The sequence below is a fragment of the Apaloderma vittatum genome, unplaced genomic scaffold, assembly GCF_000703405.1.
Source record: "Apaloderma vittatum isolate BGI_N311 unplaced genomic scaffold, ASM70340v1 scaffold18695, whole genome shotgun sequence".
In the NCBI taxonomy this organism is placed as follows: domain Eukaryota; kingdom Metazoa; phylum Chordata; class Aves; order Trogoniformes; family Trogonidae; genus Apaloderma; species Apaloderma vittatum.
Genome location: NW_009718980.1, coordinates 474 through 27441, shown reverse-complemented (window position 1 = coordinate 27441; position 26968 = coordinate 474). Strand labels below are relative to the sequence as shown.

The 26968-nt window shown below is 41.8% G+C and overlaps 1 protein-coding gene across 1 annotated transcript; it reads left to right on the top strand.

The window, feature by feature from the left end:
- Positions 1 to 1424: 1424 nt before the first annotated feature.
- Positions 1425 to 26340, top strand: AGK (acylglycerol kinase; the record flags this gene model as incomplete). Its single annotated transcript, XM_009870466.1, has 14 exons — positions 1425 to 1524; positions 7475 to 7548; positions 7964 to 7977; positions 8063 to 8102; positions 12241 to 12320; positions 13523 to 13598; positions 14665 to 14757; positions 15710 to 15742; positions 17648 to 17742; positions 19829 to 19898; positions 20682 to 20761; positions 22745 to 22802; positions 25030 to 25177; positions 26243 to 26340. Coding segments are annotated over exons 1-14 (1059 nt in total), but the record flags the coding sequence as incomplete, so codon positions are not given.
- Positions 26341 to 26968: the final 628 nt, after the last annotated feature.

Here is a 26968-nt window from a genome sequence, read left to right as displayed (position 1 = left end):
TTGCATTAAATCAGTCTTTGTTTTTAACAGTACATCTGTTTTAGTTGCTTACTTCTTACCTGAAGCACTGAGGCTTGGTTGACTGCAGGGCAAGCAGTGAAAAAACTCTCCTGCCGTCCTTTTTACTAATTGCTGGTTATAGGGAAGGATATTGTAAGATGGAAAGTAACTGTGCAAAAGTCGTGGTAACAAGGTCATGTTCTCCCTCGTATGCCTGCGTGGCCCACCAGGTAGAAGAGAAGTACATAGCGTACTGCCGTGTTGTAAGCAGAAGTATTTGTGCTGAACTGGTTGGCCTTCATGTAATGTGAGCGGATCCTTGAGCTTGGGTTCCGCTTTTCCCTCTGACGATTTGAACTTCAAATTCGGCTAAAGTAAGGAAATGTAAATGAGTCATTATTTGAAGATCTACCGTTCTAGATATCTCTTAGGCAGAAGAATAAACTTAATGTACAAAATGCGGAGGAAGAAATCGCTTGGTAGCATTCATATCCCAGGTAGCTGCTTATATAAGTGGCCTCTTTACTGGTCTTCTGTTGCCACAGATACTAATGACAACAGAGTGCATGTTGGGCCTGAGTACTGCAGAGAGCTACTGAAATAGAGCATTAAGATAAACACTATGTCTGTTCCTTGTGCTTATAGAGAGTAGGGGCTTTTGAGGAGGCCTAGGAGCAGTGTCAAACACAACCCGTCTCCCCTTTACGTCCATTGTTTCTGGGAATTCATCTGCCAATGTACTGTTCCTTTCAGCTTTATTTATTTCTTGTCCAGTAGCTGTGAAAACACATTATGATCACAGAGAACGTGAAGCATACCCTGATACGGTGGTGAATAAGGAGGAAAATGTGAAAGCCGAACAAACAAAAATGGAACTTTTGGTATCTAAATTTCAGTGCTTGGAGGCTATTTGCACAAATGTAGGCATGATACTTTAACACAGATGATGCGAGGTGGGGAGGGAAGATGTTTACACATCCCATTCTTCAATCTCCCCTCTTATCTGTAAGGGAAAATGCAACATTTCCTTACCCAATGTTGGAAATGCAGGGTAGGAAATCCTGTGATGATAGACAGCTCCATCTGACTTTGATGGAGACTGAAGCCCAGCTGTAAAACACTGCTTTCAGAGATTTAAATACAGTTTGGAAAAAGTGACAACCTTTTAGCCATTTTCTCTGTGGAGGGTTGTTTTAGCCAGGGACTAGAAAAATAAGAAGTGACAGAAGAACAGAACCTAATGTCGAGAGTGTAGAAATTCAAAAGTGGTTTCAGTGGCCCTTCCGTGATTCTCTGTGCCCAGTGAAAGCCTTACTTCGTGGCCGCTGGCCAGGATCCCTCTGTGCAGTTTGCTTGCCTCCAAATGTAGTAAAGGCTTTTGATGCTGGTTTGGGGAGTTTTTTTGTACATTCCCTGTACCAGTTATGCCGGAGAGTATGAAAGGTGCCTTCTGGCCCGAGCACAAGCTGCTACAGGCGATGCTTCGAGAGGTTAATGACGGACCCATGTTGGGCTATGCTGGCCGTGAGGCTGTTACTGACATCAGAGACTAAATGAGTATGCATGAGACATACTTGACTAGACTTATATCTGCCCTTTTAGAACAGATTAAAAGCGTAGAGAAGTTTTGTGCTTCGGTTTCTGGCATCACTGGCATCTCTGACGAAGGGGCTTGCTTCAGTGCAGCATTGGTTCAGATTAGCCTCTGACTTCTTGGAATTAGATGTCCGAGATGTTGCTCATTTATTTGCAGCTGAAGAAAAATGTTTCCCTTCCTCCATCCCTCTTCTTGGCTTTTCCATGCCTGTGGATTTTCTAAGATATTTCTCTAGCAAGGAGAAGATCATTTGCTTTTTTGACTTCTCAAGGTTTGTTCTTCTTTTGGATGCAGAGGATATGATGCCTGCATTAAGTGGAGCTACTGTAAATAACAATCTGTCCTTCATTTAAATAGCAGTCAGTCTCTATGTGCCCATAGGGACAGAAGAGCTCTGGAGTAATTCCTTAAGACTTTGGAGGATGCTGTGTGGGCAAGTGTGGATGAGAAGAATGTTGTCTTTTCCAGACTTGTTCTCCATACCTCTTCCCTGCCTGGAAGTGGACCCGGGTGTCCCTCTCCTGCACCCTGCACTCTGCACACTGTGCTGGGGGGTCAGATGTGGACACCCTTGTGCTCCATAGGCTGTAAAGAGAAGGAGTGGAGAGGAGCAGTTCATCGCCAAGTCAAAAGATTCTGGACGACAATAATTGTAAAGGTCGAGAAGCTGCTTAGCCTAGTCTTGTATGATGCTTTCTTCATGCAGCGTTTAGTTTCTGGATCAGTGTATTGTTAGCCTTTTGTCTCTGGAGGCTTTTGTTCAAATAGTGACTGATGTAAAAATAAGGGGTTTGTGGATGAACAGGAAGAGTAAAGAGGAAGCCTTGTGCTGATTCTCCCTCTCTTGTTTATGATTCAGCCCTTCTGAGTATGTGTTATAACTGTTACGTTAAAAGGAGAGACACCAATTACCAATTTCAGTCGCGTTAAAAGAGGCAACAATTGCTGTTGCAAAAAGGTTCAAATCAGTTTGGCAGAAGCTAAACCCCGTTGCATTCCAGCTTGTCCTCAGATATCAGAGGGGCTGGGGGCGGCTAGGCTTAGATTCTGAGAGATGCCCAGTTCCACATTACTAACACGACACACCCAACTGCCTTCGATCTGGCAACGTCCCTGGAATTATGCAGCCAGCCTTCACAAGGGTGGCAATATGCATCTTTGATCTTACGAATCTGTGTATCTGGGACTCTCATGGGATAGAGGTGGGTTTTGGGATTATAATGAGACTATAATGAACATAGTTCACCCAAAGGACAGCATCTGTCAGAAGATGACAGACTCTTGGCCCAGGACGGTAAATGTGCAGTGAACTAGCTCCTTGATGCCTCCAGGTTCCTTTGCGTTCACAGCGCTTGACCATGGTGTTTCCACAACATTCCATGCTCCATATGATATTCCCTTAGGGACAGAACAATCAAACTTCCTTGATGATACTAACTCCAAAGTTTGTTTTGGAAACCTTTGTGGGAGAGTTCCATATGCACCAGCTGCACGTTGTCCTGGAAACTTTCTTGATGTTCTGATAGGTGAACAATGCTATGTAGGCAATTAAGTAATTTTATATACTTACCCCACATCAAATGCTGTAAGAATGGTTGGATTTTGAGGCGTAAGCGCTCTAGAAGTGTTTTAGCCAAAATGGTTACCTTGCAAATAAAACTAAAGTTAAGGCAAAGGAGCCTTAATCCCACAATAACAGAAGGTACTTCTTCAGAAGAGACATCGATCAAGAGGTGGCAAAGGTTTTTCATGTGTAAGATGATAGGCATTATGTCTGGTTGAACTGCTGTTAACTAAAGCCCACTTGCTATTCTTCCAAAACCTTAGTGCATCTTAAAATTCCTTTATTTTCCACAAAAGAATGTTTTAAAAATCCACTATCTTGCATTTAGAATATCAAATTGTAGTACTGGAGAAGGAAGAAAATAACTCAGGGTTGTCACATGTGACATGGGTCTCCCTTTCCTTTCTCTGAATTGCATGGATTTATGTGTCGATATCATTTTTATCTGTAGCCCAACATACTACAGGTGTAAGCGACACTGAATTTAATGTGCTAGATTAGAGCTTAGAGGGTATGTGGATTGTCAGATAACGTGCTCATACACAGTAACAGACTTCTATCTAACAGCCGTATGTGAGATTGAGTACAGATAAAGACACTGTATGATTGTTTTAAAAGTTCTGCCGAGTTTGGAAGCCCCGCTTATTGTGATATCCTGGGTCACCTTTTTTGAATTGAGCTGCTGCTATTCTTTATATGTCCGGGTGGTGCAGTGAATCACCAGCTATGTCAAATCAGCAAAAATTTAATCGCTGGTGTTATGGATGTCAGCTTAACTGATTGTCAGATTTGGCCGCGCTATTACAGTGATGTCACTGGATAAGTCATCATCGCTTTGTCAGGGTGGGGACCCTCAATATTACATTGAGGCAGTGGACTTACAAGACACTCAGTTTTGTCCTGTATATGACTTTCTCTGTGGAAAGTGCTGGTATGGCATCTGGGCCTTTGATTGCTCACCAGAGTGTTATTGTTATCTGTAATCTGAAGGTTAGTCTCTGTGTGTTTGCCACCTGATAACTCTGTCACTTTCCTGCATGTACTTCCCGAGTGACTGGCTATACTTCATCAAAATTTTGTCTAAGAAACCTGAATTTAAGTTCTGGGTCTTGGATAAAGCTGTTGAAAACTAAGATTTGTCTTTCATACTCTTCCAAAGCCAAGCTGGAAATAAATGCTAATATCCAGCAAAGAGCATGCTGTGCTCTTGCTGTGTTGGAAGCAGCCAAAAAGTTCTCTGCTAGGATATAATCTCTTTTAGGAGTTCTGTTATAGGTCTTGAGGAGTGATCCTATATGCACAGTTTTAGTAAAGTTTCTCCTCACAAAACTGTGTTTTAATGCAAACACTGAACTGCAGAGTTTTTAAGCTGTTTTTTGCTTGAATGTACCTAATAGATGTAATGCTGATAACCCTTTCTGTAATGGGATCTCACACCTGAAGTTTAAGCATTTGTGGCACGGTCACTTTTAAGTGAGTTGCTTTGGGCGGCTCTAAGACGAAGGCTTACCCTTAGAGAGGCTGTGGGCCTCCAACAGCTGCTTCTTCAATTCAAGTTTGCTGTCTTCTCCTTGTTGAGTTGGTTGCTGCCCTGGCTGACCGTTCATCGTGGGAACCACCCTTTTTTTTCGGCCCTGGCCTCTGCCGTCACTTGGGCGGAGGATGCAGCCTCAGCTGGAAGAGCAAATGCACTGTGGATCTGTGTGCTTGTATGCAAGAGTGTTAATTCCCTATTCTAGCTAAAAAAACTTAGGACAAGGAGCAGTGACCACCGGTCCTGTGCTGGGGGTGGGAGGTGTTGCAAATGGATCAGCACAGCCCTGGTTCCAGTGGGTCGTACGGATGTGGTGCTCTCACAGCCCAGCGTGTTCTGGCTGGCGTGTGGTGAGCTCTGCGTGGGTGCTCTTCATTTCTTTCTGAGTTGGTTCCTTGCTTTGGTGTAAGCCTGCTCTGTTCTCTAAAAAGTCTGCGCTGCTGCAGCTGCTAGCCTTGCAGGATGGACCGATAGCTTTGTCGAACCAGTCAAAATTCAGTCTGTGGGTTCAGCATAGGACATTCTCTTTCTTCTGTACCCCACTGACACTCCTTGTTCCTCTCTGGCTCCCAATTTTTTGCTGCTTAAGCAAGATGGCCCAGTTGTAAGCTGTGTGATGCTTGTAAGCTGTGTGATGCTTAGTTCTCACGGTGAGAAGGCAGCCCTGGCTTGGCCAGCAGCTGAAGTACTGTGTGTCTGTTTTGCTTTAAGGCTGGAATTGTGTCTATAAGCCTTGGGGAAACGTAAAATAAAAATTGATTTTTAATTTGCTGTGGATATGGCGCAAGTCAGAAGAAATCTCTGTATGTTCTTTAAGGCAGAGCAGTGGTTTCCCTCAACCTCCACCTGCATGTGTTGGAGTGTTGTTGAAAAGGTTTTGTTACTGTGTAGTATTAGTCAATGAAGTAAAAAAAAATCAACAAAACTTTGTTTATTGTTAAAGTCTCTTCTTTGGAAGCTGGTCCACACCTGTATTTTGATAATCTAATGCGTACAGAGACAGAAGACTAAGAAGTTACCTTTTTTGCTATTTTAACATTTTTCTGGCTATGTTTTTTAATTGGTATGATCAGCAGAGGTCTTCTAGACCCTCTTGTAGTACTTCAGGTGAGCCATATGAGGTGAGTAAAGGCAAAAGCAGTGATACAGGATGAGGAATGCTGTTCTCACAGCGACATCTCTCTGAGGCTCTTGTGTGTTCTTTTTTTTTTCCTTAGGTATGAAGACAGTTTAGTGTTGAGGTAACATTTTAAAGAAATTAAAATTTTCCTGATACCTAGCATCGTTAAGCCAAACTCAGATGACTGAAATGTATGTCCTGGTTGAATCAGTGGGAATCCTATGAGTCTGGCAGGCACAGCATGGGATTCTGGGTGCTGTGCTACTCGACAGGTCAGACAAATCACCTGTGAATTACTGGACAGTAAATGATTCTTCTGGTCTCAGAACCTAAACCTTTCCTTTATAATGAAAATTATATGTGTCAGAGTAGACTTTTTCTGTTTCTGCAAGTGCTTCGGTGTAGGAGAAAATAAGCTTAAATGTTGACGTCTAAACTGTCAAGCCTAATTTTTATGGTTAAGAATCGGTTGAGCTGAATCTAGCTTGCCTCCTTGATGGTTGTTTTGAGGGTCTTTGCTGGTTCGGACAGAAAGCATGGTATTTTCTGCTTGCATTTGAATAGCTGTGCTGAACTCCATTTTAAAGGCAATTAACACTGCAGCATGAGGTTGCGGGTACCAGGAAAATGTACCGGCTGACGACGTGACATAGCTTGACTTCTGAACAAAACAGTATCAATGTGAAGTAAACCGATAACCTGGATTTGACTAGAATTTGCTAATGCGACTAGGATGGCAATTCTCAAATACATTAACTATGCAAGCCATCATTTGATAGTGGGCTTTTCTTGATATCCCTAATATTTCAGCTTTACACATTGAATTTGCAATTGTTTTCTTTCTCCTCTGGCCGCAGTGGGAGAAACGTCCCTGCGTGGTGGCTCGTGCCCTCAGCCGTGTCGTGTGGATTTACCCGGTCCTGCTGTCTTGGCTGAACTGAAATTAGCTGCAACAATGTCATTTAGCTTGGAACACAAACCTTTTCACTGATTGTTAGCTAGTGCTCTTTCATTATATTCCTGCAATCAGAAACAAGTCTGTTGCTCCTCTAAGTAATATTTCAGGTGCATAATACAAATGACTTACTGCTTTGTTTTTAAGGAGCACACACCATAGTTAAAAGCATGTCTCTGAGGAAATTTTTTTTAGACATTCAAGTTACTTGTTGTCCTGGTGAGAGATTATTCACATTTTCTTTTTCTGTGCTTGAATTCTTCCTTTGTCTTTTTATTACCACCAGGAATAAATCTGTAGCTTTTTTTGCTGTGGAGTTATTTTCTCAGAACTCAACTTTACGTCTCACCTGAAGTCTCCCTACTTCTCCTTTTATGGCATTGCTGCATCTTTTGGTGATGCCAACAGGGAAGCTTCTATATCTGCAGTGACAGACAGATACCATAAACTCATGGAATAGAATTGATCTTGATTGTGTTTGTTTCCAGACACAGAGGCCAAGGTTTTGCCTTCTCTTCTGCCGCTGTCGTTGCAGGATTTGGCCCAGTGAGCCACACGTTGGGGCAGGAGTGCGCTGCTTTCTGCATCACTTGTTTTTCTTGTTTGGCCTTGAGTCTTTTTAATTGCTGTCATGTATTCATTTTGGTACGCTGACTGTAGCTGAGGGATGATGTTTTTTCGACCATAATTTATTGTCTTACCAGGTATTTGCAAGGGGAAGATGAAGGAGTTTTTTGGTTTTAACAAGGAGGGAGGAGGTCTAGTATCTAGAGGACAGGTGAGACTTTGGGCATTGCAGAACAAAACTCCCTGTTTTGTCTTCAAGGGCCAGTAGAGCACTTTTTGGTCTGGAGGAGAACAGAATTTTATTCCTTATTTAATAGCTCTGTTTCCAGTTTGCTAAATAACAGGCCATGTTAACACTGAAAAAAACACCATACTTTAGATCTGGAGTACTGTTATGTAGCAATTTAGAAATAAATCTATTATACAGTGTCTCATAGCTTATGTAATGTCAGCACATTTGGCACCCCAGTCTTTGTTTTCTGCTCTGTTTTTACTATAGAAAGGGTCTTTGTGTGCACGTGCAGAAAAAAAATATGCATGTGTGCTTAAATGGGTGTATTTCATCCTTAAAATGTGTTAAATAGATCTTAAAGAACCTGTATTTTTTTGTATTGGTGTTGTCAAAGTGCGTGTACAAAGGGTATGTACCTACATTTTAAAAATCAGCAAATTGTTTTAAACTTACACAAGCTAATGTCCGCTCTCTTTTCTGCCTTCCCTAATAGCGATAACCTGCTACGAAGAGCTGCATGCCAAGAAGCCCAGGTAATACCGTTTAAAGTGATAAAATTAGATTAAAATCTCCCTCTTATCTTAGTTGTGCAGATTTTCCCAGCGGGCCCTTGCTACGTGACGAGCCTTATAATGATGCCATCTGTGTTCTTTTGCTGAAGTGCCAGAGGGTGGATGAGGCCTCCAGCCTGCAGCCGGGGCACCGGGCCTTTCATGTCCCAACTGCTGTCGCGACACACGGTGCAGTGTTATCGCTGGGGTAACCTTAGTCGCTGCTGTCCTATGCAGACCTCTGCTCCTGCAGGTGTGATTGCTCTGTGCCTGCAAAGTTCTTTTAGGGAAAGTGATTTGTTGATAAGGCAGGAGACTGAAATCTCTGGTACCCCGTGATGGGTGCGGTCTCGGCAGAAGTGGCGCAAACCGCTGCGTGTTGGTGCTCAGCTGGACAGACCTTGCCCTTGCCTACTCGATCCTGAGTGACTTTATCGAGGACACTGAGCATGATGAGACTCATGCACTGGGAACTTAATGGTGACAGCCTGTTTGCTGGTCACTGATAAGAAAGCTGGTATTCAGAGAGAGGTATTACTGTGTTTTCTAGTTTGTGGCCTGCTGGCAAAGACCAAATTCCCTTACTGCAATATTCCCATCAAGATATCTCGTCCTTAAAAAGCTGTGGGCACACGTGCTGCTGCCCATGGGTGGCACAGATACTGCTTACCGGCTCTGATTCCCTTGGTGGCATGTTATAGAATTTTAAGAGCCTTTCTTACTCCCACAAAACCTGCTTCTCCATGCCAGGTCTTACGGGTTTTGCAGGGTGTAACACTCCTCCCATCATTGCTGTATACTGGAGGCTGTGAAGAATGGTGAAAATTAGTTTTCTCATTAAAGAACTTTCTTTGATATTACCCTACTTCTGTGGTGCACCTGAATAATCTCAATTTTAGCCTGCCTGCTGTTGAGGGAAAGATATTCACAGCTACTTGATTTGAGCAATGGAACTTCATGCCAGAATAGATGTAAGGGAGCTCAAGTCTCCTCAAAGAATAAGAAAAATCTTTCCGTGAAAATACGCCTTTTGTAAATAATACTTGTAGCTTCAGAGTCAAATGCATTTCCAAGTCATAGAGTCAGTTGTTCTTGATTTTTGTTGTCGATATTAATTTTTACTGCATAATATCAAAGTGATAAAAGTTTTTTGTACCACCAAAAATAGCAATTACTACCTCAGTATTTGAAGCATGCTGATGAAATTTTGTTTTGTTTTTTTAAGTCACTGATTAAGTGGTATGTAAGGAGAACTTAAAAGGCCTGTGTATGCTGTCAAAGAGGTGTAACTGCTAAGGAAAGTCAGGTCCAAGAAGATAGTTCTGTTGTGGAAATTCTGACTTTCCTGTTTCTTAATTCTAGCCATTAAGTGATGGGATCTATTCCATTATGGCTTATTCTTATAAATGAAAGTGCAAAAGCACTGTTGATAGAACTTCCTACAATTTTGATGGTTAAAGCCTGGAAAAACATCCTGCAGAAGACTCCTGCATTAAAAGGGATTGAACCAGATAGTCTCGTAATCAATTCTTGCTGCAATTTCCATTCTCACTGATGTGCTGGTGCCAAACGCTGCTTGAAAGCACAGCAGTACGGCAGTAAGGCATTAAACGTCTGATACGTTCTTCAGAATGACAACAATCTGTAATTGTTTGAAAAATGCTACTTGCATTTTTAGTGCTGCGTAAATATCGGGGGAAAAACAGAGGGAGACTCACCCAAGACAGAGTTCAGTCTGAGTCAAATGGAGGATTCCCCTACTATTTTTGCATCAGATTTTTAAGCTTCTAAGCCTGCTCCAGTACCAAATCGATGAGGTGCCCACCTTCCTGCCAGAGTAGCCACTACAGCAGTGCTTCATGCAAAGACTCTGCCCTGCATGTCTGAATTTAAATACTAGTTTATGATGCTGGTTAGCTCAGTCAGTTGAGCATAGTGCTAACAACGCTAAGGTCGCGGGTTCGATTCCCGTTTGGTCCCCATGTGTTGCCTGATCTAGTTAAGAGGTGGTGTCCCTGGCGGCAGGGAGGCTGGATTAAAATTATCTCTAAGGTCCTTTCCAGCTTAGGCCATTCTATGATGACAGCCTCGAGTTGGCAAATGATAATAGAAAGATTCTGTAATCAAGAACTCATTTATCGTATTTTAAACCTTTTACACCTCCTTCTTGGATTAAGCCAGTGTCGGCTGACTCTGGACTTCCTTTGCAAACGTGATCTCGCTGATTGACCTTCTTGTTTCTGAACTCTGGGCATCGATCCCCGTTCAGTCCCCATGTGTTGCCTGATCTAGTTGAGAGGCATCCCTGCCCATGACAGGGAGGTTGGATTAAATGATCTCTAAGGTCCTTTCCAGCCTGGGCCATTCTGTGATTCTCTGATTTGATGTGTTAAAGAGGTCCCATTTAGCTGGCAAATAGTTCGCTCTGTGGGGCAGGGATTGTTTTCTGTGAAGGAATGTAGTTTTTCCGTTACTGTTTGTAGAGCAATACACAGCCTTTGTGTAAAGGGCTTCTTGTAGTTGCAAAATAGTGAATGTCATCTTAGAAGTCCAGAAATGCAGTGCCTGGAAGCATGTGTTTGACAAGAAAGTTGACTTCCCTAAATTATATCTTCATATATATGTATTTATTAACCCTTTTTAATGTCTGGCTTCATGCTGTCTTTCCTTACATTGTGATCTGAAAAAAACCCCACAACCCCCCCAAAAAAGACATCTAGAATGTTAAATTATTATTTTTTTTATTTCCTGTCTTAAAAATCAGCATTTGCTTTAGAAATGCTCCTGTATGTAACATAAATGTCTAAATATATTACATGAAGAAGTGATTATGTCATTACTCATAAATTCTTTATGAGCCTAGTTAGGTTGTTTAAAGCAAGCAAATATATCACATTGTGCCCCCCAAGCAAATAATTAATTGTTTCAAACAGCTGTAGCATGCTAGAGGTCCCCTATGTTTCCCAATTCCTGCCCAACATTTGCAATAAAATATGTTGGCATGCTTTCCAGCTGATTTTCAAGTAAATCTTAAGAGCTACTGATTTGTTTGTCTATCTTTGGAGGGGCCTTTAACCTCAGCGACTTTTCTCATATCCTTTTACTTTCTTGAAGAAGAAATTTGAATGTTTTGAGCAATGTAGCCAGCTGCACACATCTTTTAATTGAGGTTTCCTGGGAAAGGTTGACGAGTGGAATTAATTACAAATTTAAACTGCTAATGACCACTAAAATCTGCTGTGCTTGGTATAGAGTGTCCACTTTCTTCAATACAAAAATTCCTGCTAAGGAGGATTAACTTTCAAGATAAAGAGTGAAAAAAAAAACCCAACCAGGGACAGTCAACTGCGTCTTGTATTCAGCACAGTCATCCTTTGGTCCTACTTTATTTCTGGGGCTTCTGGATGGTGCTGCTGCATATGTTATTGTGTATGTATATCCTTGTACTCAGTCCTCTGCGGAAAAGCTATGGAAACTGTACAAGTGGCTAAAAGGTACAAGAGGCTGTACAGAGTAAATCTCAAAGAATTTTAAATCAACGCGTCTATTCAGAGTTGGATTCAAAATTGAAGAGGAATTCAATGTTTTTTTTTATATGGAGACCTTAGGAATTGAAAATATCTGAGAAATTGCGAGCTTGGATAGAGGTCAGGACAGATTCTCTGGTGATTCTTTTGTATTTTCAAAAACTTAACCATAGAAAATACAAGAATGACCAGAAGAGAGAGAAGAAATTAAGTATGGAAGTGGAAAAAAGATGCAGAAAGAAGGTGTTGGGCAGGTGCATGAGAATTACTTAAGGAAGGAAAATGAAGTAACCTTGACGTGAAGGATAACTCCCTGGATCTCTGCCCATTCCAGAAAGCCTGAGGTTGACAAAAACGAAATGGTGGTGGAATTGTAAAAAGGATCTGAAGAGTCCTTGTAACAGTGGTGTGAGCTGTTGGTAGAAGGGTATGTCTTTGGGTAGAAGACCTGTACAGTGGCTGAAGAGGGAAGTCATTTGAATGTTACGAGGCTTGGAAACCCATTGACCTTTTGTAGAGGCGCGATGTTTTGAGCCATTTTTACCAACGTGCTGAAAAGATAAACCAAACTCTGCTCTTTTTCTCTTATGTAGGCTTTTGGCAACCAGCTGATCCCTTCCAGTATGCCACTGAAGAAAGCAACAGTGTTCCTCAACCCAGCAGCTTGCAAAGGGTAAAATTCCCCCTTCCCTACACTCGTATTTGAGGCACTCTTTCTGTATTTTTGCTCTGCCATCCACTATAAAAGCCAGCCAGATTTTTGAGCTCATTTTTGCCTCCCTCTGATGCCAAGCTGGTGCTATATATCTGTGCCAAACTGTATTTCACCAAAAATATTGGGATGAGAAATAGAGCTAGATGCTTGAATTGAAAGAATGATTTCTAAACATAGGTATATTTTTAATTCTTCTCTTATCCTGTCTTTTGGCCTCTGTCATTCCTTTGTATTTGTATTCCTTCCTTTGTATTCCTTCCAAACATGTGATGCGTTCCCGTCCTCAAAATCTGTAGAAATAAGAGATGACCGTGATTGCTTCAAGACTTGAAGTTAACCAGCAGTGATCTTACTTCTGTGGGAACCTGTCCTTGAAAGGGATGTGCCCACAAACTGAGAGGCTAAATATGGGCTCAGAGCAGGACTCCTGGAAGAGGTCGGCTGCTATTTTTGCGTGCTCATTAGCAGAAAAACACTAATCTTGGATATGATCTGTGCGTCTGTTTCTGCTGATCAGATAAGCTTCGTATCAGTTGCATCTTGGGGAGGGTCAGGGGATTCAAAACACCCGTGGCTGGAAAATGCAAAGTGATAATAAATTAAGCCTCTGACTTCCAGTCTCATGTTTCTACTTGTTCTAAGCAATTTATAGTTAGTGGCATAATTATTTTATTATGCAATTACGAGCAGAAAATGCAACAGTCGTTAAACAAAAGAAGATCAGATAAAATTTTGCTTCTGAACTTATTTAGTACTGTGTAACAGTAAACATTTTTTTAATAAAAATGTTTCTGAAAACCTAAATGGGCCTTCTTTGTGATCTTAAAGCCTACTGCTCTGTAAGTCATTAATTTTCTAATAAATTTCTTTCTGAAGACCTTGTTTTGTTGGTTTTTTAAATTATTTTTGGAGAAAGCTAGATAGCCTCTTCTGCATTTATTAAAACTGCAACAAAAAACTGATGTTTGAGATATGAGTCTAGGAATGAAATACATTAGAACCAAATGAAATATCATCTTTTGTGACTGACAGGTTGAGTGACTGACTGTGTAGATTGCATGCCTGTTTTTAAGTAGATTTCTTGTTGTTATTCATTTGTTTCTTTATTTTTTTTTTTAGCCACCAGACTAATCAAATTGTTTTTGCTCTGTTATTTCCAGCAAAGCCAGGAACCTTTTTGAAAAGAATGCTGCTCCAATTTTGCACTTATCTGGCTTGGATGTAACTGTGGTTCAGGTAAGAACTGATAGGTTCTGGTAATATAGATGTATTGCCTGCTCTGCTTCCTCCTCTTGAAGAACTGAAGTTAAATTCTCAGTGCATTTGAAATTCTCACTTTTCCTGTAGACATCTCGTGAGAAGAAATAAGTACTGTGATAGTAAGCTGGTACTTAGTGTTTTCAACTCACAGTTGATTTACAAACTGTACTGAGGTTTTGATTTTCGGCTAAAGCAGTGTATATGCTTGTCTGTCTGTCTGAAGCAGCCCTTCCATAATTCATATTTGAGAGAAAACTCTCAATATTTGAGTGCTGGCTAGTGATGCATGCCCATTGCTGTTGAAATTGTCAATTCTGCCTGAACTTGCAGAATTCAGAAATGAGGAACTTTGATGTGCAGTGGAGCTGCTCAAATTAATTAAAAATCACCTTTTGTTTTTGCACTGAAAATATCTCAGCTTATCCCCAAATAACTCAACATTCCCATCACGAAAACCGAACACCAAGTTCTAAACGGCGTGAATTGGCAGAGAGGTTTTCTTTGGAAAGAGAAGGACAAATAAATGCGTAGGGTTTCTAATCTTGCAGGTTTTTGAGGCTGTGGTATGTGGATTAATAGCCACTGTGTCCCAGCAGTGAAGTACTCTAATATGTATCTTCCCGTCTTGCGATCTTTTTTTTGTATGAGTTAATGTTAAAATGCTGGTTTTTATTAATGCTTTAGTCTGATCATTGAAAATACCTAGTCCCACCCTAAGAGAAAAAGTATTTGACAAGACTTCAGGTGCTTTGTAGCTTCAGGCCTGACAAGTTAGCGACACAGGGCTGGGCCAGTAACTGCAGCTGAGATGTCCCTGTAAGAGACATGCATTTTGCAGAAAACGGTTTTGGTGGTTTAGAAATACTCTTTACTGCTAAACCTGTTACCAGTTTCGGTGGATGTAACTTATATACAGTACTGTGTGCCTGTATGAGAGTAACTATTAGGCAAGTGAATAGATGATTCTTTTTTTTTTACCCGTAGAAGAGAAATCCTAGAAAAAGTCACTTGTGTTCTCATTTTTGGATTTCTGTTTCTTCAGACCGATTACGAGGGACAAGCGAAAAAGCTGCTAGAATTGATGGAAAACACAGATCTGATCATTATTGCAGGAGGAGATGGCACAGTACAAGAGGTACTTCAGGAGCTTTGTCCTGGTTTGTTGAGAATCATAGTCAGGCCGAGGGTGAGACAATTGAGCCTGTGTAATGTAGCAGCATTGTAACAACTATTACTAGAGATTTGTCTGGTTTAGTATCTGTGTTTTCAGTCAATGTTACAAACTTCTGGGGACAGGAGAACTCTGCTAGTTGTTATTAGTCTAAAAGGAGTGATGGGAGTGAGGGCAGGAAGAGTATGTGACATAACTGTCTTCCAGAATTTTATTCTAGAATGAGAAAATTATTTGGGGAGACATGATTCTAACTTTTTCTTTCTCTGTAATGTTGCTGTAGTGGTTTGATTTTCAAAGCTCACTCCTATCTGTACTCCCCAGAAGGAGCATGTTTTGCTAAGTGGGAATCAGAAAATGTAAAAATTACGTGGGAGTGATAACAAAGCACAGTATGTATTTAATAAATGCCTATTGTCAAGATGATTAATGACAGGAGCCAAGTACCAGCAGAATTGAGGGATACTCTATTTTTCAAGGAAGACTGTATTTTATTAAAGCATTTCCTGGAATGCTAACCACTGGCTTCGTAAGGCAATGGCTAAATTAAATGCAATGACCTTAAGAGAAAGTGGTCAGAATACATCTGCAAGTTTCTGCTGGCCTTAGAACTGATTATTGTTAATTACAGGCTTACAAGTGCTATTTTTGCATTATACTGAGCATTATTCAGTGTTAAAACACTTACATTGGTGTTGATTGTGGTGCCAGCATATGCTTATAACTCTGTTATTTCCACCACGTTTGCACACTGAACATGCCTCCTTTCTCATGTAAGCAACTGTAGCACCCTCCACAAAAGAGTAGCTGCTCCTTTAATCTTTTCTGAAGAGTAAACGTGGGTATGAGTATCGTAGCTTTGTCCTGTTTCTGAAAACCAAAATTCTCAGAGCTGAGCGTTTACTGTATTTTTCAGGTCATAACTGGACTTCTCCGCAGAGCAGATGAGGTGAGGAACTGTGATTTTATTTCTTAAGAGGAAGTTGATTGTACTCCCACTGTGATCTCTTGGCTTCAACTGTCTTTGCTGCCGTGCCGGTGTCCTGCAGTTCGCCTGTTGTTCATTCCCTTTCTTGGGGAGCGCAATGGCTCCCAAGCCACAGCTTTGGGAAGTTTCCAGCATCAGAGCAGGGATTGCACAGAAGCCAAACGTGCAACTTCCAAAGACCCGTGGACCAGCTGTGTATGCTGCTTTGTTTGGCAGAAGTATCGGGTGAAAGTACATGTTTTCCTTGTATCTGTAAAGGCTCGAAACCGAGTTTGGTTATGGCGGTGCTCCCGTTGCTTTATGATTACTTTGCCATTTTTTCAAGCAGTGACTATCTACCTATGCAGATGGCTGCAGAAAGCACATTTTAACCTCTCAAGGTGGATTGCTCTGAATGCAAATGAGAGAGATTTTTCTTTTTAAAAAGAGGGAGGACAGTGTTATTGAGGGAATCTTTGTTCCCAAAACCTTCTGGCAGGAGCTGGCAAAAACTCAATTAAATGATCCAGACAAGATTATGATGATATCCTTGGCAGCAAGAATTCTATCTGTTTAGGCAGTTGCTTTATCTGAATGTGACAAGAGAAACTGCAACCAAGTCAGTATATTTAAAGAGGCGCTGCCTGTATCCATTCTGAGACATTGTTTTTTTAAATTTAATATTATTATAATTGGCCCATGGGACCTCTATAATCTAAAGATACTGCAAGTGAAGTTTCAAAAGCTTTACTGGCTAGTTTTTCCTCTCTGTTTTTTGACTTGTTATGTCGATGTATCTTGGGTTGATGTGCAGTAGCATAGAAAACTCTGCATCCAGCGCTATTTTGGGTGGAATACTGCATTGTAGTGTTGCCACTGTGTCAGGTTATATCTTTGGCCAGGGAATTCGTCTTGTCCTTCATATCACTTTGTCCTAGGAGTAGAGATCTGCAGTTCAGCCCCTTCGCTCTGTGCTCTGCTTTACTTTTTACTTTACCCAGTTCCCTGGGTAAGAAGAGCCTGTGCAAGGTATTCCGGAAATGCTGTTCTGGCAGCCAGGGGAGCAGAGCCCGACTGCATGTGAACAGCCTGTCAGTGTGCCCACTGTAAAACAATTCTGAAGAAAATGAGGGATGGGTGCTTGAGATGTGTTAAGACATGGAGGTGACGCAGAGGTAGTGAGGGAGAGCAGGTGGGCATGAAACGAGAGGGACCTGACTTAGTCGGCACGGATTTGCAGTGTCATGGTGCTGCTGGCAGCAGTGCCCGAGAAGGGAGGTGGTGCATTGTAATGTATGGTAGTTTACATTGATTTGCTGACACGCTTCAAGAAGCGTAGTTTATTATGAAGTATAGCATAATAACCTGCTCCTTCAACAAGCCCTTTTGCTGAACTGTGGTGCAGAAAAAATAACATGGTCAATGACTTCCAAAAATTAGGCCTTCTGCTGCTCTGCGATTCAGGTGCCAGAGGAATCAATTAATTTCCTTTTCCTTAACTGAGAAAATGTCTTTGTCACGCAAGGTTACTCTGTCAGAGGGGGATTTCTGCAACGGTAAATGAGATTCCGAGCTTGTGATGCTACAGTCAGCCTTAAGAAAGATGGCAGATTGCTGACAGAACCCACGCGTTAGTTAGGATGTGGCTGCCAACCTGCGTGTAACAATGCTCTTAATGATTCCAGAGAGCTCCTTTGTACCCTGTTGGCACTGGTGGGTTCACAGATTCGGATGCCATGGTCTGAGTCATTATGTATTACTGCCTCAATTAAGGAAGTGCCTGGCTGCTCGGTGCCAAGGGGGTGAGATCAGCCACAGCTGTGAGCTTCATACAGGAAGCTTCGTTCAGCTGATGCAAATGTTCATTTACTCTCCTCATGTGCCCAGGCCGTCTTCAGTAAAATTCCTATAGGATTCATACCTCTCGGGAAGACCTGCACTCTGAGCCACACACTCTACCCTGAGAGCATGAACCGGGTCCAGTAAGTATTATGTGTTTCCGAAAAGGGTTTTTTGGGTTTGCTTTCAAGGAGCAGCGCTTCTTGGTAGCTTGACGCTTCTCTTTCTCTTCTATGTTGCATCTAAATTGGCAGTCTCTGGGCAGAGCCTGGTGATTCTCTGGACTTGCCTGAGTTATTGACTTCCAAAAACTGCCTAAAAATTAAAAGAAGGAAATGTATATATTATTAGAACATGAAATCATTTGCTGTGGCCAATTTCTCTGTGATCATGTGATGCTTTGGGCTTGGCACGTTTAAGTAAAAAGAAAGGATCAGAACTCTCAGGAGTCATCAGAAATATAATAGCAGAGATATGACAAAAAAAACAGGTCCTCTTTCCATCTCTACTCTAGTTTAAGAAGTTTAGAAACCAGTTGGCATATAGCATTGTTAGCACCTGCAAAGTAAGGCATACAAGAATATCTTTCTGGGAAAGGTTGGATCCCGTTACTGACTTGTGCAGGGTTTCTCACCCATCCTCATGATGGGACTAGTGCTGGCAACTCTCCAAGAACTCGAATGTTACCTGTCAGCGTCCTGGATATGATCCAGTCTGGCAGTATCTGTTGCCTCCATTTGAGTTCTTTTTGAATTTTTGTCCACTTCTAAACTAAAAAGTCTAGTCAATTCATCTTTCTTTTCCTCACAATTTCTTTTCTATTTTTTCTTTTCTCCCATATTAATGGATATATTTCTCCCAGCTCCTGAAAGCTCTTCACTCTGGTTCTCCCAGTAACTCATTAAGATTCTTCTTTGCGGAACCCTTGCCCGGGTATCCATCATACATAAAACCCGTGAGCCAACTGGCATGACATCCTTCATTAAAACTACCAGAGTGCTTTGAAGCTCAGCAAGATGGACAAGACTGTAATCAGCAGCTAAGATTAAAATAATCATTTATGTTTGGGTTCTAAAGAAGCTGTTTGAAATGAATGATCTTCTTGTCCCAAGGTAATGAGCTATGCAGGTGAGGCTGCAGTGTATTGGTGAACTTGAAAGGAATTTGGTCAATGGGCTGCTTAACAACCCACACCAGTAACAGAACCTGCCTCGAGAAGTGCAGAAGTGATATTTTTAAAAGAAATATCTGGGCTGTGGTTCTTTCAGCACTACTAGAGCTTAACTTTGGAGTGTAGGAACTGTAGAGGTCTTACAAAAAGATCCCAGTTAGGAGAAATGAAGGGCTGAGAGAAGAACAGCTTCCTTCTCTCTCTCAATATTCTAACGTGGATGAAGCCAAGGGCAATTTCTCTTGCTGATTCATGTGAATATTGGGCTGAATCTGAAAAGTGCATTTGGTTTTGGTTTGGATTGTTTTTTTCCCTGTCCAGCTGAGGCACTGGAAAAGTGCATAACGTGGAATTTAAATTTTACCCAACTTTGAAAACAAGGAATGGATTTTAATAAAACATACACTTCAAAGTCTGAACACAGAGATTCCTTTATGAAGTTAAACACTTTGGTTACAAAGTCTTTAGTGCCACGCTTTTCAACTTAATGGAGACCAAGACCACATGAGCACTGCTGATAGGTAGATTTATGTTGATTAAAAACTTCAAATTGACATACTAAGGCAATTGAGTCCCAGACATGTGATTTGAGACCAGTCTGATGCCCATCCCCTTCTCTGCAAGGTTGTTACACTTGCCACCAATAAGATAAAACCATGATTTGGGTCTGTAGTATGTCAAGTATCTGAACCAGCAACTAAGAGTTGGTATGTGATCTGCCAGGTTTGCTGAAGCAGGAGGAATCTCCAGAAAGCTTAGGCTGAGAACTTTTGCTTTTCAAGTCTTTTGTTGTTTGTTAGAACCCAGGCTTTGTCATATGTTGCAGACACCCAGTTTGCTTTCTGATTTCAAGGAAGTGCAGCACTTTTATTCTTTGCCTGAGATTGTTGTTTCTTCTTGAAAAAAAAAAAAAAAAGCCTCACCTGGACTCCTAGTTGTGTTTGCTGAAAAAAAGGATAATTTTAAAGCTTTTACCCTGGTGCTCTCAAACCAGGATGCTTACTCTTTTTCTTCCTTCTCATTTGTTTTCCTTTATTACTTTCCTGTTTGTTTTGCAGACATATTACTAATGCTACGTTGGCCATTTTGAAAGGAGAGACAGTTCCACTTGATGTCTTGCAGATCAAGGTAAAATCATCTGTTTGTTTGGCATCCAAAGTCCCTAAAACTTCCCTGTCCCGATGTTGTTCTGTTTACATGGACTGCTTTTCCTCCGTGCGATGCTGTTAGGAATCTTGGTTTATGGCATCAGTAGTTCTGATGACAGTCGTTTCTCCACTGTGCTATGGCATCGGATAGTCTAAAGTGGAGAAAATACTAGAATGCCTGAACGTCTTTTTTTGAGGCTCAGAGAGAATTGATGAATACAAAACTTGCTAACACTGATACTTTTGTAGAAATGGTGAGAGATAACAATAGTTGTCTGAGCTGATTTAGTGCGTTCATATCTATTGTGGAGTTAATGGCTTTCTTTTACAAAGTGAAAAATGTGAAATGGGAAAACCTTTGACTATGCCCAGTATGTTTTTTGACTATTATGTTTCTGTTCGGTCGTGGAACGGGCATTTATGCAGCCAGATCTTGGTGTCACTGTGCAGAGCTCCTTGCTTTTGGCTGGTGATATCCACAAAATGAAATGGCTATTGCTGGGTGTGCAGTGAAACTCAGTCAACCTCTTCAAAATCTCACCTCTTGTAGTCCTCTCTGGAAGCAGATAGAATGTGTAACACTTAAATTCTGCTTAGCTTTATTTCTGTTAGCTACTTATCGTACCTTTTCTGTGAAATTTCACTTTTGGCATTAATCAGAAATCAGTTTTTAAACAGAAATGATATTTTTCTCACTGAAAAAAAATCAAGTTGGGAGCAAGATAAGAGAAAGCAATTTTGCAATGTTTATTTTTCTTTGCAGGGAGAAAAGGAACAGCCTGTGTTTGCAGTGACTGGTTTAAGATGGGGATCTTACAGAGATGCGGGAGTTAAAGTTAGCAAGTAAGAAAATACTGATTTGTGAAATTCATTCCTTTTTTAGTGTCTGTTGCCTAAAAGGACGTAGCCGCCCTCCCCTTGCAAAGAAGTCTTTTTTGAGTTTAGGCATTTGACAGGCAGAGGCACCCACTCTTCTTAGGTCTTGCATTACGCACGTGGGAGCGTAAAACATTTCAGCATTTTTATTATTTGAAATAAACACTTATTTAGTGCTGACCTGTACTTCTAAGTATTTACTTTCTGCTTGCCCCACGGTGCCCGCTTCTGGAACTTTGTTCAAATTGTATCAGTGGGAAAAGCTCTCCCTTGAGTAAAGTCTAAGGAAAGTAATTGGCTATTGTTTTTCATCAGCTGCCAATGAAAAGGCGCTCGCAGACTCTGTAACTCAATTCCAACAAGGGACATCAGATGCAGTAGAAATGCCCTTCAGTTCCTGCCAGGAGTGGCATGGACTGTTCTGGCTGATGACTGTTCTCTGAATGCTAAACTAATAATTGTTGGGCTTTCTCCAAATGGACATTTAATATGCCGCTGCCTGCGTATCCGATGACTGGCATTTTCTGGTGAAGGAAGCAGGAGGGCTGAAGCAGCTCCCTTGTCAAACTGTTACGGAGGAATTGCAGCACGTGCCTCTGCTGTGCCGCCGTAGGGAAGTACGGGGTGTTTTGTGAGCAAGCTGTCTTTGTCAGAAAGCAAGAAGAAAAAGACCTCTAGAGTCTGTCTGGCAAATATTTGCATAGGTTTGAGAGGTAATGGGGGAGATGCAGTAAATGGCATGTACAGTACCCCAGTACAATATGCAGTAAAAAGGGTGCATGTCCCTGGAAAGCAGGGGACATTCTTGGTAGCTTGTGTAGGTGCTGACTTGACTATACTGCGGGCTGTCCTGCTAATGGCAGCACCATGATTAAAGGAGTGCGCTTCTTTTCCCTCTGCACTCCCAGCACCTTTTCTGTGTGGGGCAATATGAACATCCTCAGTTCTTGTTCTCTTCCATGAATGTTTTTGAACGCGCAGAGAACGTGCCCAACTTGGAAAGCACTTCAGCCCCAAATGCGTGGATGCTCAAGAGTGTGCCTGGGACAAGAACCATATTTCTCCACTTTATCTGCTTTTGGTCCTCATGAGAGATGGGTTGTTTGGCTTCATAAACTTTTGGTGTATTCCAGTACAACTAGTCTCATACTTGAAAAGAAAGTGTCTGCTACAAAAGGAGCTAAGCCATAAGCCACAGCTCCAGAAATTTGTCTGACTATCCTTCTGCTAAGCAGTGTCCTGCTGGAGACACAGTACTGTTTTATGCTCTTGAGGTTTTACTGTTTTACAGACAATTTCATGGCTTGATGGGAGGGGTGTGACAGTTGTACGCCTTAGTAGTTAATGATGTACTTAAATCTGCAGTACTCTTGAGCTGATGGTGTTTAATGTGCTTTGTTGACCTTGTTTAGCGGAAGACAGTGATCGAAACGTGTGCCAAGCCAGCCTAAATATAGTCACATCTTTAGATTCTGTACAATGCTGTATGGCTGGCAGGACTTCTATTTTATAAACCAGTGATTTTGATCTGAGAGTCCTTTGGGGCAAATGGATGTTTGCTGTCTCTGTTCTTTTGTCACCAAGGCTGTTGGTTATTGTTTGTTTCCTCCAACCTTGTTCTTTGTCGCATATTGTGGAGATGCATCCCACCAGCTGTTAGATCACAGACCTTTAAATCATTCCCAGGTAAAGTTCTGCTACTGCGGGCTCATGCTGCCTGTAGGGAAGATTGTATACTGCATGTTGGTGATCTGTAACTCAGGAAAGGGATGTCACTGCTAAGCTGCTGGTGATATGTAGAAACTATGTTAGAGTATCACAAAGCTAAAGGTTGTAGGGGAGCATGTACTTCAGTGACAAGTCTGTGCTCTGACTTCACACAAAATTTCCCACTTTCCTAGTATGAACCCCTGGCTATTTTAGAAGTTCTATTTGTGTTCTTTTTTTCAGATACTGGTACCTTGGGCCTCTAAAAACCAAAGCAGCTCACTTTTTCAGTACATTCAAGGTAAGAGAAATTGCAAGGGAAGTGTTTTTGTATTTGGGAAATGAAAAGGCTGACTATACTTTGTCTAATTTATCTGCAAGCTTTTGTGAATGATTCTGGTGACAGCATAAAGTGGGAGTGAGACTCGACTTGTTAAAAAACCTAGCAATTGATAGACTTGACTTCTGAAGAGATGAAGGGGAGGAGGAATACTTAAAAAATGTCTTTGCTGAGGATCTGTTGCTACAAGATCACCAGGGGGAGCCAGTAACCACCTTTGAAACTGGAGAGCAATAGCGGGTGCTGAAGTAGCCGTTGAAGTGCTCTGTCACTTTTTCTCAACAGTCTTTCTTATGATAACATTCCATTATGATTTATTTATCTGGCAGAAGTGTCTATGATTAGGCTGTTCACGCACATTGATAATCAGGCTTCCAGGTGTAGTAAAACGAACATGAAGATTAGTAGCTTGTATCTCATGTTAAATTTCTCTGTTGTTTGAAATTGATCCTGGAAAGATGAAAACTTGACCTGCTTGAAAGATGAGGTGTTTCCATTCACATGCTTTTCCTCTCCTCTGAACATATAAGGAGCCTCATGAAAGGCTGTGGAAGTACCCTGGAGCAGGTATAGTAGATCAGATTGTGCAGTCCAGCCGTGCTGGCTGTGAGAGTGTCAGTGCTTCCTCTGTACGAACCTTCAGTAAAGGGGAGTTAAATTGTAGTGCATGCATGAAATAATTTTTTTTTTTTTGCCCCATCTCCAGGAAATTTGAGATGATGATTCTGTGTGCCAGCATTCTAAGTAGAAATCCGTTCTTCACTTCTCTCCAGCCCCTTTCTCAGCTCTGTAGAGTCCTTAGCCTCAGTTAGTGGCAATGGTAGTGGATTTCACTGATGAGCTGTTCATCGTACATTAAAAAGATATATTAAGTTGCTAAAGGTTTAAGAGAAGTGCTCACTTTTTCTGCTATTAAGACAGAAAAGTGTCTGCCCAGTCTCCCCTAATTGTGGTGTTTGTTGCTCTGCGTACCTCTTACATTACTTCATCTTTTCTGGTTTTGCTGTAGCTGTCCTTTGAAACAGGATGACCTGTAGCTGAAAACAGTGTAAGGAGAAAGAGCTCACTTTTGATATCGGTAGGGTCATTGTTATGAGTGTTATCATCTCTTCTAAAACATGCAGGCTTGAATTATGGCAGCATTGCTGTTTTCCCCTTTAATCATTAATACGTACCGTTCGTGCATTGCCCTGCTGATACAACCTCTGTTCGTCCTGTCTATTATCTGATTATCATAGTGGAGTCTTCCCTTGCTCTCAGAGGTGTGAGGTGAATTAGCTTAACAACCTGTGTTATATGATCCAAAACTACTTTTAAAGTTTTGTGCGTGGAAAAATACTGTATTGAGTACATATGGGCTCTTGGCTGGGTTGTTTTAGTTTATACATTAAAAAAAAAATCATGTTATTTCCTCCGTAAGTCCTGTCTTTTGAGCATTTCAGAAATTATATTTAAAACAAAATGAGAGGAAGCTGGAAGTATTTCAGGAGCTATGGTTCATCAGTTTCTGACACTGGAGTCTGAAATATCACCAAGAATAATGTGTTACTTTTTCCCCCACGCACAATGCATTATAAAGCTCACCTGACTTGCCTCAATACCTGTTGCATTACTGCCTATAAGCACCTGACTATCAGGTCAGATCTTGATTGTTTGAGTTGTTGGAGAACAAAGACCTGCCAGGTTTTAGTGCCCCTTGGCTCCAGAGAGCACTGCGTTCTTCCTGTGTTTGCACTAGACCCTGCTGTGCGGTTATTCTTTGAAGTTGCTTTTGTGCCACGAAGAAACCAGTTGTGCTTTCAGACATTAACGTTGACTTTGCCAGTTTTAGTTGTTCCCTCCAGCCAGAAGCAGTTGTGTCACCATGCCACACATCACCAGCAAAGAAGACATCCCTTTACTCTCAGCTTATGGAGGGGAGAATACCTCACTTCTGTGTGGGGAAGAAGTAAACTGGGACTTGGGAACCATGGGTAATCTTTTCCAAGCTGCAAAAATGTCATCTCGCGTATGAATCTGGAGTCTGGAAAGCCATAAAGGTGGCTGAGGCAGTGGTGGGGTCTGGGTAGCTCTGCAGGAGTGCTTGAGAGCACAGAATAAATAGGCCGAAGGGCTAAAGGGAATAAACAGGTAGGTGCGAAACAAAAGGCGCTTTGTCTTCGGTCTTTCCTTTCCATGTACTTCCAAGGAGTGGCCTCAGAAACATCAAGCTGCTCTCATGTATCTGGGTCCAACGGAGAGACCTCCAGAAGAGCCAGAGGAGAAGCCATCCCGACCTCCTTTGTATGTGAGGCTTTACAGAAGACTTCGTTTATACTGGTCTTCTCCTCGAAAAGGTGAGGTGTGTTTATTTTGGCATGAACTCACTGGCAGACTTGACTTCTCTAATGGATCAGAGGGTTTCTTCTGCTTTACTTTTATGTTCTGTCATTTTGGTGGTGGTGGTGTTAATACTATTATATTTTAGTTACTAGAACTGTGACTTTGTCAAGGTACTTACAGTGGTATCTGCCAGACATGGAACAGCGTAGTCCTGCCAGGGCTTGTGGTCTCATGAGCAAAAATGCATTTGTAAAGAAGCCAGGGCATTCCCTGGGCCCTGCTTGCCAGTGCCAAGAATCACTTATGGGCAAACTTCTTGAAATCTTCCTTCTGTAGAATGGCTTCTTAGTGAGCTGACGAGGGAGGAGCAGCCGTTTTTGTCTGGAGTGACAGGAGTTGCTGACACAGAGCAACAGATGTTACTTAGAACAGTAAACCCTGGGCCACGGAGAAGCCTTAAGTTTCTCCTAGTACATTGAATTTCTTTCTCTACTGTAAATTTCTTGCGAGTGCTCTGTGACCCTCTCTTGGGTTGGGCTGTTTGCTGGGCAGTACATGGGGCAGACAGCAGAAGGAAGGGGAGTGTATATTTTGTGCGATCTGGTGTCATACAAAGTCCTTCTCGTTCCTCCTTGGCTAGCAGAGGTGATTTAGTCAGAAGCATGAACTGAGTGACTCATATATGAGAACTGAACTGTGGAATTTCCTCCTATAGAAAATCCATGTTACCACAGCATTCTGAACACTGGATTCCTGCACTTCATGTGTTTTCTAAATGTTCCTGTAATACTAGCCCAGGACATCTGGTAATCTCTGGGCATAAGGACTCACAGGGCTGCCCTGTAACGTGCTTTGCTGCTGCTGTGTGAATGCTGGTAGTATTTTTTAATTTCCTTCAGTACTCCCAAGCTCCCTTTTCTGTTTTTAAGATTTTGATGTTTAAAAGAAGCAAAGCTAATGGTCACAGTGGGTCAGAGGATTTCTGCGGCTGCCATTGATGTTTCATGCTTCATAGCAGTGAAATGATGATCTGTGTAATTAAATTCCACTTAATGATATCTTCTCTTCTGGATTCACAGAAATCCCCCAGGAGGTAACCCCGGAGAACTGGGAAGAGCTGAAGCTGTCCACCATTGAGCTTTCCATTGCAACTCGGAACAGGCAGCTTGATCTGACAGTAAGACTGTAGTATAACTGGATTCCAAGTGGTGCCAGCGCCCGCACAGTTTTCCTTTCTTACGGAACTCCCCTTCTTGTGTCTAAAGAAAACTTACTACCCCATGTAAGAGCCCATGACTGAATCTAGGAATGGGCAGTTTTCAGAGCCAGCGTAAAAACGCTGGAGATGCACATTTTAACTGGGTTGCAGTGGGATCGGGAAGAATTTGTACGATGAGAAGGTTTCACAGGCCAAACAGAGGCTTTAGCATTGTCCAGCAGAAAGCAAACAATCGAAATAGGCACTCCTTTCATTCTTGAGCCATGGGCGAGTGATTCTGTTTGATAAGCTGATGCTGAAAGGAGGCTAAGCCTGAATGTCTGTCTGGAATTGTGGCTTTTTCTCTCTTTTGGCTTGCAGAGCAAAGAGTTTAAAAGAGCAGGGACTAGAGGAAGGGCAGAGGCTATACAGAGTTGAAGAAAAGGCAAGTGATTGTGGAAGAGTAGGATCAAGGGAGCAAGGGAACTGTTCCTGTCATAAGCTTCTCAGCATGCTCAGGCTGTTCATTCACTGTTTTAAAACCTGTCTTTAGCTTATGCCTTTGTTTTGGTGCAATGTTATTGCTGTGAAAACTAATATTTAAATA